The 13982-nt window shown below is 42.1% G+C and overlaps 1 protein-coding gene across 1 annotated transcript; it reads left to right on the top strand.

The window, feature by feature from the left end:
- The first annotated feature begins 3719 nt into the window (after positions 1–3719).
- On the top strand, positions 3720–10473 carry SPEGNB (SPEG neighbor). Its single transcript, XM_081312511.1, has 5 exons — positions 3720–3881; positions 4444–4565; positions 6695–7002; positions 9224–9365; positions 9816–10473. The coding sequence occupies exons 2-5, from the start codon at positions 4444–4446 to the stop codon at positions 9952–9954; spliced, it is 711 nt and encodes a 236-aa protein (XP_081168637.1). The 5' UTR covers positions 3720–3881; the 3' UTR covers positions 9955–10473.
- The last annotated feature ends 3509 nt before the right edge of the window (positions 10474–13982 follow it).

Here is a 13982-nt window from a genome sequence, read left to right as displayed (position 1 = left end):
TTTTCTTTTCTTTTTTCCTGATTTTGTAAATTGGGTGAACTCAACGTGTACGATTATACTGTGGTTCAACATGCTGTGAAACTCCCATACCCCAATGGTTAATTCCATAATCATATTAACCATGTTGCCGGAACTTCAACAAAGTGTTTTAGCATCCTAAAAGCCGATACATTTATAATGACATTGGATTTCTTGGATTAGAATCGCCCTCTATGATGGACTGACAATGGAGTGTTCTCTTATCTACGATGATGGTAAAATGGGAGAGGGCTGGAAATGTGTAGATAAGTCAGTAGATCCATTGTTCAGGGACATAAATATCCAGGAATGAATGAATGAATGAATGAATGAATGAATGAATGAATGAATGAATGAATCAATCAATCAATCAATCAATCAATGATGAATCAATGAAAACACACACACACACTATGATATAGTTTTATCAATAAAGTTAGATAAATAAATATAGTTTCATAATTTACTTATCTTTCAAAAGGCACCTTTAGTGTCTGTTTTTCAATACTTCACTTGATGGCAAAATAGATATTAGTTTTTAAATATGTTGGCCACATGTCACACAATAAAATTAGCCAAGCTGGTTTTTAAACAATAGTGGATGCATTTGCACAGAAGCTTGCTCAGTTTTACCCTTGGCTAATTTTTTAATCTGATGTGTAGACTCAGGCCTTTTGATTTGTTTTGTTGTTTTTTAATGTGGATGACACCCAGCTTTATATCTCTACTGCAGGCCCCTTGAGTGATGCTGTGGATATCCTATCCCAGTGCCTGGTGTTTCTTCAGGTCTAAAGGGGACAAAACGGGCTCTAACCCAACCCTAGCAAAACTGAGTAACTCAGGTATTTGGACTCTTTGGAGACAAGGTGCTTCCATTTCTAAGTCTGGATGGGGTAGCACTACTTGTATATGCAGCTCTAGTATATAATCTGGAGGTTCTCCTATTCTCACAGCTCCTACTCAAGACATAGGTGGCAACTGTGTCTAGGAGAGCCTTTGCACAACTTCAGGTGGTGCGCCAGTTGCATCCATTCCTGGACCAGAAGGCCCTGTTCATTTTCACCCAATGCCCTTAGATTACTGCAACATGCTTTACATGGGGCCGCCCTTGAAGAGTATTTGAAAACTTCAAATGGTGCAGAAGGTGACTGCAGATATAGTAAATGGTGCCACATACACAGCACATGTAATACCACTACTAACAGAATAATAGAATAACAGATTTGGAAGGGACCTTAGAGATCTTCTAGTCCAACCCTGTGCTCAAGTAGGAAACCCTGTAACATTTCAGACAAATGATTGTCCAATCTCTTCTTAAAAACTTCCAGTGTTGGAACACCCACAAAGTCATTCCACTGATTAATTGTTCTAACTGTCAGGAAATTTCTCCTTAGTTCTAGGTTGGTTGTCTCCTTGATTAGTTTTCATCTATTGCTTCTTGTCTTGCCTTCAGGTGCTTTGGAGAACAGGTTGATCCCCTCTCCTTTGTGGCAGCTTCTGAGATATTAGAACACTGCTATCATGTCACCCCTCGTCCTTCTCTTCATTAAACTAGACATACCAAATTCCTGCAACTATTATTCGTATGTTTTAGCCTCCAGTCCCCTAATCATCTTTGTTACTCTTCTCTAAAGTCTTAAAATCTTTTTATATTGTAGCAACCAAAATTGGATGCAATATTCCCAGTGTGATCTTACAAGGGCATTATACTGTAAAATGGTACTAACACTTCATATAATCTTGATTCTATCCCTCTGTTAATGCAGCCTAGGACTGTTTTAGCTTTTTTGGCAGCTACACCACATTGCTGGCTGATATTTAAGTGATTGCCCACTAGGAGTCCAAGATCCCTCTCACAGTTACTACTATTGAGCCAGATATCACCTATTGTATACCTGTGCATTTGTTTTTTCTTGCCTAAATATAACTACATGAATCGTACTGGTTTCCAGTGTGTTTCCAGGTGCAATTCAAGATGTTGGTTGTCATCTTTAAGCCCTACATGGTTTGGGACTGTGTTACCTGAGGACCATCTTTTTCCATGTGTAGACCATGTAAAGGTAAAGGTTCCCCCGCACATGCGTGCTAGTCGTTTCCGACTCTAGGGGCCGGTGCTCATCTCCGTTTCAAAGCCGAGGAGCCAGCGTTTGTCCGAGGACATCTCCGTGGTCATGTGGCCGGCATGACTAGACGCCAAAGGCACACAGAACGCTGTTACCTTCCCACCGTAGTGGTCCCTATTTTTCTACTTGCATTTTTATGTGCTTTCGAACTGCTAGGTTGGCAGAAGCTGGGACAAGTAACAGGCGCTCACTCTGCTACGTGGCACTCGGGATTTGACCCGCCAAACTGCCGACCTTCTGATCGACAAGCTCAGCGTCCTAACCCACTGAGCCACCGTGTCCCTATGTAGACACATCCAATTCAATCTAGCAGATTGGACATGCTGCAGATCCCATCAGTCAAAGGTATTGACTGATGGGAACCAGCAGACAGCCCTTCTCTGCTCTAGCCTACCTTGTGGAATATCCTTTCCTTAGAGATTAGAATGGCCCCAACCTTGTTAGTTTTTCTCAAGGCTTTAAAACTTGGCTATGTACTTGGGCCTGGGGTTCAGGTGTGTTAAGGGTCCCATTTCTTGGCTTTACTGTTTATGGTACTTTTCTTGGTTAATTATCTTGGCTGCTGTATGTTTTTTATGTTTTTATGATATAATTGTTTTATAGTTTTAGAACTGTAAGCAACCAAGTGTCATGTGGTTGAATTGGGTGGCTATAGAAATTGAATAAATGAATAAAATGTAAGGACAGACATATTGAAGCTCTGCATGATAGACCCTTTGACCACACATGCCTCTCCTATGTCATTCCACTATGTCATCACTATTTCTGCTCCATAATCCTTCAAAGGTAGCCTTTCCCCCAACAACTTTGAAAAAGGTGAAAATAATGCTATCACAGGTTGATTTCTGTGAGGAAGCAGAGGCCAGGATGTAGAATGAAGCAAGAATTTCCCTCAAGGAGAGAAGAGATTGCCCCAATGTTCTATTGAACTGCAAGGCTTCAGGGAAAAACAGTAGTTTTTTCCCCCAAAATGGCAGACTCCAGCATCTGAGCCAGCAATAAAGTATCCCCTTTTGGATCTAACTGGCTCATGAGAACTGACCCTGAATATGCAAAGATACTGTATGGAAACACCCTCCATTTGAGAGCTTCATATTTCAGTACATAACTGGGAGAGTTGCAATAACATAATTATTACCACTTGTTGAGGCTGACTTGTCCAATGAAATAATTCAGTGTGATGAATGCAGATTGACATTTATTTTATCTGTGAAAGGCACATTTCAATCACTTTTCTGGATCAAATATGTGCATTGGAGTAGATCTCTTCACTTTTACAAGCTGTTTGACTAGCCCTTGATCCTAATACTGGAGCTCGCTCCTGTCCGGTGTTTTTGGTCCTCCAACAGCAGCATGTATTGGTAGCAACCCGGAGTGGGTGTGTATTTGTCAGTCTGCCACTCCTCTTCTCTGTCTCTCAGCAAAGGACGGGAATGGTACAGCTGCTCCAGTCTCTCTGGGCTGGTCAATGTGATTACACAGCACTGGGTTGCAATCAGCGCGGCCCCAATTCTCACAGGTACCTGGCAGCAGACTATATAAGGGAGTGCCAAGATTCCCCTCTGAGCAGGGGGCACACTTGCCACCCCCCACCCCAGCCAAAGAAGGAGATGCCTGGGCAGGAATGCAGTTGGGGGCATGAACAGACTTGAGATCTCCCCTCCAGAGATATAAATTTGAGTGGGATGAGAGGCTTGTGGCCTTTTCCATCCCAGCAGAGCTACACTGGTAGAATTGACGGTAAGAGATTCCAACTTTTCTTGTGGAAAAAAGAATAGATCATTAGGACTTCTGCCCCAATTTAATGACTCTCTCCCCCAAACATTAGCCTACCTGAGAACCTTCCTCTCCAATTGGGGGTCCGGATGGAGCCTTGTCTTATCCTTCTTCCTTCCTTCAAAAGGAAATTTTGCCCTCATGATGTCAGAGATAGATGGGATCCTCACCAGCCTTGCCTCATGGAAATTTATGCTAAGTTTGCAGTATTAATGTCAAAAGGAAGCTCTCTAACCTGGAAGGTCACTCCCTTCCAGTTTGATGTTTTTGGAAGACTCTGGATCTGGGAAGGCAGCACCCACTGGAATTTCTTGGCAGTGCAGGGATGATACATATTTGGAAATGTAATGTCCTCCCTAGACAGTCAGAAGGGGTCAGCGGTGATGGAAGCAAAGAGAGGGCTGGAGTTTGTACCATTTGGCAATGGGGATTTTCTCTCCCATGTTAACATGTCATTCCTCCTCCTCCTCCTCCTCCTCCTCCTCCTCCTCCTCCTCCTCCTCCTCCTCTCCCCTTTGCACTGTAGATGTCAAAAGCTGCACCCAAGAAAGCAGCAGCCCTTCCCCCACCAGGATGCTCCCTGGACATTAATGATCCTCAGGTGCAGAATGCCGCCATTCGCATCCAGTCCTCCTATCGTGGACACAGGTGAGGCAGGTAGCCAGTGAAAGATGACATCTTCACTGGTAGTAAGAAAAGGGGTTCTTGAAAAATTAGTCTGGGAGGACTTTGTCTGTCTGTCTGTCTGTCTGTCTCTCTCTCTCTCTCTCTCTCTTAACACACACACACACACACACACACACACACACATTTTAAAAATTACAGCAACCATAACATATATTTCTGGGCTACAGGGTGGTACATAAGTATTTTAGAAATGAAGAAACAATTCCAGGACAAGGTTGGTGCTGCTTCTTAATGTCATCATTCTCCAGAGTTTGGGATGACTTGCCTCCAGCTTTGCCTGCCTCTGTGTTAGCTTGTAATTCAGTGTTCCTCCTCCTCTTGCAATTTACAACCAAAAAGGGAATCTTCTCAAAGGAGGCATTCCAAATGTGAAGCATTCCAGCCCATTGCTTACACCCTTGCTCATTTTGTAGACTTTCAGACTCTGGAGAAAGATATTTATATCAGTGATCCCTTTGCAGTCCTTGCTTTTTCATGCTATTATTAGTTTTTTTTAATCATTGACTACTGTTGTCTTTGTATGAATTATACTTTTGGACTCAAAAGTCATTTGGAAAAGAAGATCAACAAATACAAGGCACATGAAAGGGAAATTTAGAAGAAAGATTGATAGCCTGCTATATCTCTTGATGTTTTGACGAAAGTGTCTTTTGTATATTTTGATGAGAGAATGCAGTATGGGAAGCTGAACATATTATCCTCAGTAGTTCAGCTAGGAAAGAGAGAGACTTAGTATATGACAAAGATAGCTTGGAAATAATTGGAAAATTGTGGTAAGTCGTGACTGGATGTTGAAGGACTACAAAGAGGTGGTGGTCATGAAATGGATGGGGAAGGGCTGCTAGAGAAGTAGTAGTAACAGAAGAAGATTTTTCAGAGAAAGGAATTACCTCAATTCCTGCCATGAGCAAAGGATTAGAGTGGATTATTTCCAAAACCCTTTCCATTTTTCCCCCAATTCTGTGATGTTATGTCTAGTGTTAGAGATATGACATGAAGGATAGGAATCTGATAGGAATCCAATTCAGTGTATTCTCCAAAATCTGGGATTCAACAACATAAAGATCCTAATTTTTTCCTGTTATAGAGCGATCACCTCGAGAGAGGATTACACAGACTTTGCTTCCTTGAAGAGTTTGCCTCAGCATTTAGACTGAATACTTTATTTATAATGCAGCACCTTGATGAAGCCTTAGGACCAGCTCTTATCATCACACACCCAATCCCTCTGCACAACCCAGTGTTTTAGTTGTTTACAATTAAGCACCCAACATAACTGTTGAACACTCTTACAGGCTTAGATTTATCCATAGAAAATAAACAAACTGGGCCATTCCATTTCAAGAGTAAGCTCAAACTCCAACAAAATTTAAGCTAATCTTCATTAATAATATTTACCCCCATAATTTTATTAGTGTTAATTCTCTGGAACAGAGAAGAACAGGTATATAACAAGAGGATTTATAATTAGTTGGGTTTTGCCCACTTATATCCAAAGCATTCGGTGTCAAAATAATGTTGCTCAATTAACTGCAGTTTAATAATGCTAATTTTTAAGTGCAGAGACAAGTTGCTGTCTAAGTGTTCAATTCACCCCCTCCAAATATTCATATATATATGTGTGTGTGTATGTGTGTGTATAAATTTTTTTTAGATTGCTAACAAATAGTTAACAAGCATTTCACACACACACACACACACACACACACACACACACACACACACACACACACATATATATATATATATATATAACACACACACACATAAGGCCACATAATTTGTTTTGCCCGGGAACTGTTATCATTTGCCTTTTTTGCAGATCACTCTTCATGACACTTTGCTATTGCACTATTCATGAGAACGAGAAATGAGAACACAGTTTGGCAGCAGGTTATTCTTTAGATCTGTTGAGACTACAACTCCCAGAATTCCTAGTCAACAGAATAGATGAACATGCTACGTGGAAATTCTGAGAGATGCAATTTTAACTTATTCAGAGACCACTGGACTGGGGAAACATGGAGCTATAAGATTGTGAGCAAAGTTCTGCATGCTTGCTTGTTCCAGTTCCTCTTCTCCACTCTCAGGTCTCGCAAGGAACTGAAAGACAAAGGCCCTCCACGGGTACTACAGAACCTCAAAGATGTGATGCTGATAGAAGGGAGCGCGGCCAAGTTAGAATGTCGCATCAGTGCCTTCCCTGACCCCTTTATCCGCTGGTCTAAAGATGGTGTGGAACTCAAGGACGGGCCCAAGTACCGCTACATCTTTGAGGATCCTGACATTGTGGCCCTGGTGGTGCGTGATGGAGGCCTTCCTGACCTGGGCAAGTACACCATCTCTGTGAAGAATCCCTTTGGAGAGTGCTCTGACTCAGCTCGACTCCTCATAGAAGGTAATGCGACTCTCTTCCCACATTCCCTGCTAAACATAGAGCCATGCATCCCCTGGGCATTGAAGACCTTCTCTAAGAAAGTCTGTCACTTTGGCATCCTTCACTGTCTACTCTACTGCTTCAAGTTGTAGCCCTACCCATTTTCTATTCATAGGCCAGGTCTGTCTAATCATAATGCAAAAAGCCAACTCCTAACTCTAGCCCTGCCTCTGCCAAGACAGAGCCTGTCTGCCTTCCTTCTTCCCTCCTTTCACCCCCTCCCCTCTAATAAAGTTATGTTGTTTGTCTAGCTATTCATGGTCCTGTTGAGATGCAGCATAGGCAGTGGGAGAATTCGCTGTTGAATTCTCGGAATAGTTCAGTCACCAAGGGAAGAGGCTGGTTTTTGAGACTGATATTCCAGTCAGGTCTTGATTTACATGACCTATCATTCTTAAGTCAGAAGGGAACGTTACAAACAAAACAGGTATGTATTTATTTATACAAGCTGATACTTACAAAGCATGTAGATCCTGTAATATCCTGCTTTTCCAACTCTGAATTAACTAAAGAAACTGCTGTGTGGTCATACCTTGAGTGCTACATGACTAAATGTTGCCCAGATGCGACAGAAGAAGAGAAGGCAACTAACTCCGGTGTTACTTCTTCTATATTATTGCACTGAACCTGAAGTCTTGAAAGCTCCTTGGTGGATACATCAACAATTCAATGGGAGTTTTTATTACTTAGGAAAAGAATATGACCAAGCAAAATGGAGTGATAATCTCAAGAAGGTATCCTAAATTCTAGGGTGTTCTAACTACAGTATAAGTCCCAAGAATAGTTTCTCCATAATCATTCACCTGTCTGTTGCAATGGTTGGATGAACAGAGAGAGCAATGGAGAGAAGAAATAGAGTTAGACAAAGGGACTGCATAATCCATCTTTTTAAGCAGCCAGATAACTCAGAATAGCTGCAGACTAATTCAAGTCTGCAGAGTGGACCAAGGTAACCCAGGTCTCCCCTAAAACATTGTAGAAAAAAATGAAAATAAGATTTACTATTGTAATTTACTTCCCTCCATTGTGTCAGAATAACAGAGTCGGAAGGGACCTTGGAGGTCTTCTAGTCCAACCCACTGCTCAAGCAGGAGACCCTATACCAGGGGTAGGCAACCTCGGCTCTTTTATGAGTCATGGACTTCAACTCCCAGAATTCCTGAGTCAGCATAGCTGACTCAGGAATTCTGGGAGTTGAAGTCCATGACTCATAAAAGAGCCGAGGTTGCCTACCCCTGCCCTATACCATTCCAACAAGTGGCTGTCCAGTCTCTTCTTAAAAACCTCCAGTGATGAGTTGTGAAGCACCCACAACTTCTGGAGGCAAGTCATTCCACTGGTTAATTGCTCTCACTGTTAGGAAGTGTCCTTCAGGAACACTTAGTGGGGAAAGCAGCAACCCCAGAGCAGGATTCCTATCCTGCCTTATCTTTAGGAAAGGCTAGCCATGCTCTAAAGAGGAACTCTTTCACCCCCAGGAAAAGCTTAGCAGTTATTTCCCACAATCTCAATAATCTCAGGATTTCTTTTGGATGGGTCTTAATACGAACTGGCAATAGTTTCTTTCAGTAATGTCACAGGGACGTTCAAAAATATTGCATTTTGTTAATTATCAGCCAACCTCTTACTTCTCCCTTTTACTTTTTTAACAATTTATCGGAAAAGACTAGCAATAGAAGCACCATTTGACAAATGTATTTTATAGCAGTTCCACTCTATTATGTTTTAGATAAGAGTGACAGAAGAATTCATAAAGGGAGTTGTATTGAATAGGGTTATTTCACACTTCTAGAATGCAAGTTAAATTGTTTTTAAAAGAAGACTACACAGGCAACAAGTGGATTATCACCTTTTTCTGTGCCCAGAGCCACTGTCATCTTCAGGGAAGAGAGAGGAAATACTAAGTAATTAGCTCAAAGTATGCAGAAATCTTTTCGGATTGATGCACTGAGAAGTGGCTATGGTGGCTCTCTTTGCAATACAATCCCTAACGAGATCTGTCGATGCTAAGTTGCAATTACTCAGCAGTTAACAACCATTACAAGAAAAGCAACGCCAACATGTGGAAGAAGACTCACATCACACAGCTTTAGAGTGCTGGGTCCCAGGATAAGTTCTCTCCAGGTAGATGTCTGGTGAAAGGGCCCAGCTCTGATCCTACCTTTTTTTCCCTCTCTTTCAGTACCTGCCAAGATACAGAAAGGCCCGGACAATTTGAAAGCCAAGAAAGGCAGCACGGTCAATTTGACAGCTCACATCAGTGGGCAGCCAGCCCCTGATGTTGGCTGGGCCAAGGATGGGGAGGATATTGAAGAGGATGATCGGTGAGTGAAGCCCAGCCCTGGGTACTGGATGGGTAGCCTCAGATCAGAGGCAATCGAGTTAGAATGGAGATATAATAAGAACTTCTGATCTTCTTTCCTTCATCATACAAGCCCTTACCGGTAACGTTTAGGCACGGAGAAAAAGCATAGATGATGCCGTAGCTTAAAAGTGTATAGTACAGTGTATAATGTGAACTTCCAATAGTATGATCATTATTCCTCCTCCTTCTCCAGTTCTTTCTCTAGTGATTGTCAGGTTAAAAAGAGCTTGTTACCTTTAGTTTAGGATCCTTTGCATTGACAGGGCATGAAGGAGATGGTAACCTAGTCCAGATAACTGCTGATTCCCTAGAAGCAAGCACTCTTATATGCTGTTGATTAAGTCAGGAAGAAATTTCTATCTACTGTAGGTCTTAAAATGGGTCCTGATTCCCTTTCCTTCCTCTGCAGAGTGTACTATAACATTGGCAGTGACTCAACAACTCTCACCATCAAGAAAGTGACGCCAGCTGATGCTGGGAAGTATGAGATCTTTGTGGAGAACAGCCTGGGCATGGATCAGTCCTTTGCGCGCCTCGATGTGAACTGAGCTCCTGTCGCCTCAGTCTGATCCGCCCCCAAAGAAACTCTCCTGAACCCAGCTTTCACAGCTGGGGGAATGCAATTAAAAACAAACAAACTGGAGCAATAGGGATATTTTGTTCCCCTGAAATAGCCCAGAGCCCAGCTACACCTCTCACTGATGCTTTAGGTCTCTCACTCAGACAGGACACCTTCAATAAGGGTACAACCTTTCCCCGACTTGCTGGCAAGAACTCTCCCCCCACCACACACACACTTTGCTCCAGGACTCAATCCATTTCTTGGGCAGGCAGGGCTATCAGCTTATCAATAGCTTTGCCATCAGTACGTCATAAGCAATGTTCACTGAAAAGCCATCTAGGTGGGGGTATGAAAGGGGCAGTGCAGATTACACACCAGTGGTCTTTCCCCAGAGCTGACAAGATAGGTCAGCCATCCCAGAAGCCTCCATATTCTTCTGGGCCCATTTTCTTGCTTGACAAATAAAACCAAATGACTTTATACTGTCTTGAGAGTTTTGATGACGATGATTCATTGCAGTCAGCCAGATGTTACTGGATTTGGCATTTTTGTCCGCCTACCAAGTCATTATTATCATTAAACATTTCCTCATAACTTTTTTTTCTCAGTCCAAGTCCACACCTCTGGCAACCTGAAGTCATCCTTAGCTGTTCCAGTGCTGTAGTGTTTTTTCCTTTTTTCCTGACAAAACTTTTGCCATGGATAAGAACTGGTACACCTCCTTAGCTTTGGAATTGGATCCGCTCTGCTACTAATAACCTAATAGCTGGGACTGGTTTTCCATGTTGCCCTGAGCTATGAAATGGTTTGACTTGGCTTTATGTAATGTAATGTGGCTTGAAAACCAGGGTTTTGTGTATTTTAGTGTATTGTAGGAATCAATTAGGATTAATACTCTGCATAAATGCTTCATGGTTGCCCATGATATTAGCTGAGATTTTAACCTACATTGTGGATAAGCAACTTCAGCAGATTCATCAGAACATTTTACACTTCTTCCGAGTCCATGTTCTATGACCTTCCCTACCTGTGCACTTAGTATGTATTTGCTGGGGGTGATGGGAGTTGCAGCCCTAGAATATCTAGGGCAAAGGGCTGTGGATTACAGCAGGCTCCTGAAGACCAAAAGCATTTGGGACTTCTCAGTGAAGAAGGCACCTTCTGGGGGGCTACCCTCTTTTTCTTGGCAATGTTGCCTCCTGCCGTTGCTCAGAAGCACTGCAGGATCCCTTTTCCAGTCAGCTGCTCTGGAGATATAAATAACTCTCTTCCTGACCATATTGGGCATTGTTTCAGTCTCCAACTTTTCCTCGTCATCTGGTCCACCTGACAGGACTGAAATGAGGGGAAGTGGAGCAGACGAACTCTATTCCTTCCAAATCATGTTATGAGTGCTCCTTGACAAAGCTTGGCTTCAAAGAGTGCATATCTATTTTCTTTCTTTATTAAACACATTGATATAAAATGTATATAATACAAACTCATTAAAAAAAACAAACACCCCATCTCACCCACCCCCATGGCAGCAACGCAATCAAATCAGCTATTTGATCAGCTCCATCTCCACCAGTGGGTTTTGGGGCCAGCTGACAAAACCACTTTTTTAAGGGCTTTTTGGAAAAGTAGGGTGGGGGCCCTTTGGTGGGGGGATGATGTTCCACAATCAAGGGGCCACCACCAAGAAGGCTCTTTTTCATGGTCCCATCAAATGACAATCCCTTTTATATGAGACCCGTGATATGCCTTGCCTTCTTACCCTGGTGGATCAGGTAGATGCAATAAGGAGGCGTTCCTTCAGATAACCTGGCCCCCAGCCATGTAGAGTTTTAAAAGTGATAACCAGGATCTTGACTTGCATCCGGAAGCAGATTTCCTGACAGATAGTTTCTTAATGCTGTTAATTCAAAGACAACGCAAAGCTTCTCCTGCTTTCCCTACTTAAAAGATTTCATGTAGCCAGCACAGAACCAAGAACATACAGTTAGCAGTGGAGAACCCTTCGCACACTTCAAAAAATTCCTGATTTTGCAAAGTGATAATTGCATAATAAAAGCCTCATCTGAAAAGACTTAGCAACTTCTCTCATACTCATGAAGCTTTATAGGACTCTTAGCAGAGTGGGATTTAACGTTCATGACACACTTTAGATTGTGTTACTATCCAGTGGATGATCTATTACAGATAAGCCCTGCCAAGTCTTGGAGATAAATCAGTTGGGAAAAGACTAAAGGTAGGTTTTAAAGAAGGCTCTAGCCTCAGCACCTTGAATTTATTTCTGACATTTCAGGATAGGCAGAATAGCACATTTCTTCCTTGTCCTCTTGCAAGCTTTTTCTTCATGGTTCTTGACATCACGTGATCTGTCTTGCAGGACACCCTAGATGCCTTGGAATATCCATTCAAAGCTAGTCTTCTCTGGATGCGAAAACTTACAAACAATTCATTAAATAATGTACAGTAGTGGCCAAAATTGTGAAAACCCTTTTTATCAATGGAAAGATAATTTAATCAAGAATGTAATGCAACATAGTTTGTTCAATTATCTGTACTGTACTCTATGAAAGGTTATAGCCAAATAGCCAGAAAAAAGGAAGCACAACTTGCTTAGGTTGATATCAGGTAGCTTTCCTTCATCTGATTGTAGCCAATGAGCATGAGTGTTTAAGAGAGCCAATCAGGTGTCATCTTGTTTTGGCAATGAGCCACAGTAGGATTCAGTTATTGATGTCATGTATTGAAGCTGAGAGGAGGACATTTGTCAATGTGTTATGTGATCGCTATCAAGTTGTTTGGGTTTTTTGTGTTCTTTCATTTAGTGAGCTTGTAAAATGTAATAAAATTAAAGTAATGGTGCAAAGAGTTGACTGGTTGCCCAGAAAGCAATGTAAAATAGTATTATTAAGTGAATAAGGCTACAGTTATAAAGAAATTAGAAGAAAAATTGGTGGAAACTTAACCAAAGGTGGCATTTGTATGTAGTGCTTTTATTGCCCTGTACACCGCCCTGAGTCCTTCGGAAGAAGGGCGGTATAGAAATTCAATTAAATAAATAAATAAATTTCTACTGTACACTTTTCCCAAAAGGTTTCCACAATTTTGACCACCACTGTAGTAGGAAGCCCACTGAAACCCAAATATTTCACCATCATTCCAAGCCGCTAAAGACTTGGGGATAAAGTGAGGTAGCTCAAGAACATTGAGAACTGAAAATATCCTTAGAATGCTGATGGACAAATTATTGGGGTGTGTGTGTGTGTGTGTGTGAGTGTGTGTATAAGAGTTTGGCAAGAAACACCCTAGAAAAAGGACACAGCAGACTCACATCTAGAACTGCTGCAGGCCTCTCCTCTTTCCCCCAATCTCACATGTGGCAGTTATCTGTCTTCAGTGCTAAACATGGGAAGGAAAAGCCATTTGCACATGCTTGGAAACTATTATGTCTTCCTGACCTTGTAAGGCTGAGAAGTCAATCCAGGGAAAAGCAATTCTTCATTGTGCTCCCCAGTTCAGCAACAGAAATCAGCACCAGCTGGCTTTCAGCTAGTCATTCTCTTTCAGCCCAACTCACCTCATAGGGTTGTTGTCGCTGTTGTGGGGAAAATAGGAAGGAAGGGGAGGAGGAAGAAGAAGAAAGGAAGGAAGAAGTAATTAGATAACTTCGTGGCTTTGAGTTATTTATAGAAATAATAAAGGTAGGATATAAAGTAAATAAATAAATCTGCCCAAACCCAACAGTGTCATCTTTGATCCAGGTCAACCTGATCAGTCCTCTTGAACGGGGAATCTACAGCAGGTGGCATCATTAGGGGGCTGGAGGCTAAAACATATAGGGAACGGTTGCTGGAATTGGGTATGTCTAGTTTAACGAAGAGAAGGGTGAGGGGTGACATGATAGCAGTGTTCCAATATCTCAGGGGCTGCCCCAAAGAAGAGGGAGCCAAGCTATTCTCCAAAGCACCTGAAAGCAGGACAAGAAGCAACGGATGGAAACTAGTCAAGGAGAGAAGCAACCTA

Source organism: Vipera berus, assembly GCF_964194415.1.
Source record: "Vipera berus genome assembly, chromosome: 1".
Taxonomy (NCBI): domain Eukaryota; kingdom Metazoa; phylum Chordata; class Lepidosauria; order Squamata; family Viperidae; genus Vipera; species Vipera berus.
This window is presented reverse-complemented; position numbering and strand designations above follow the sequence as displayed.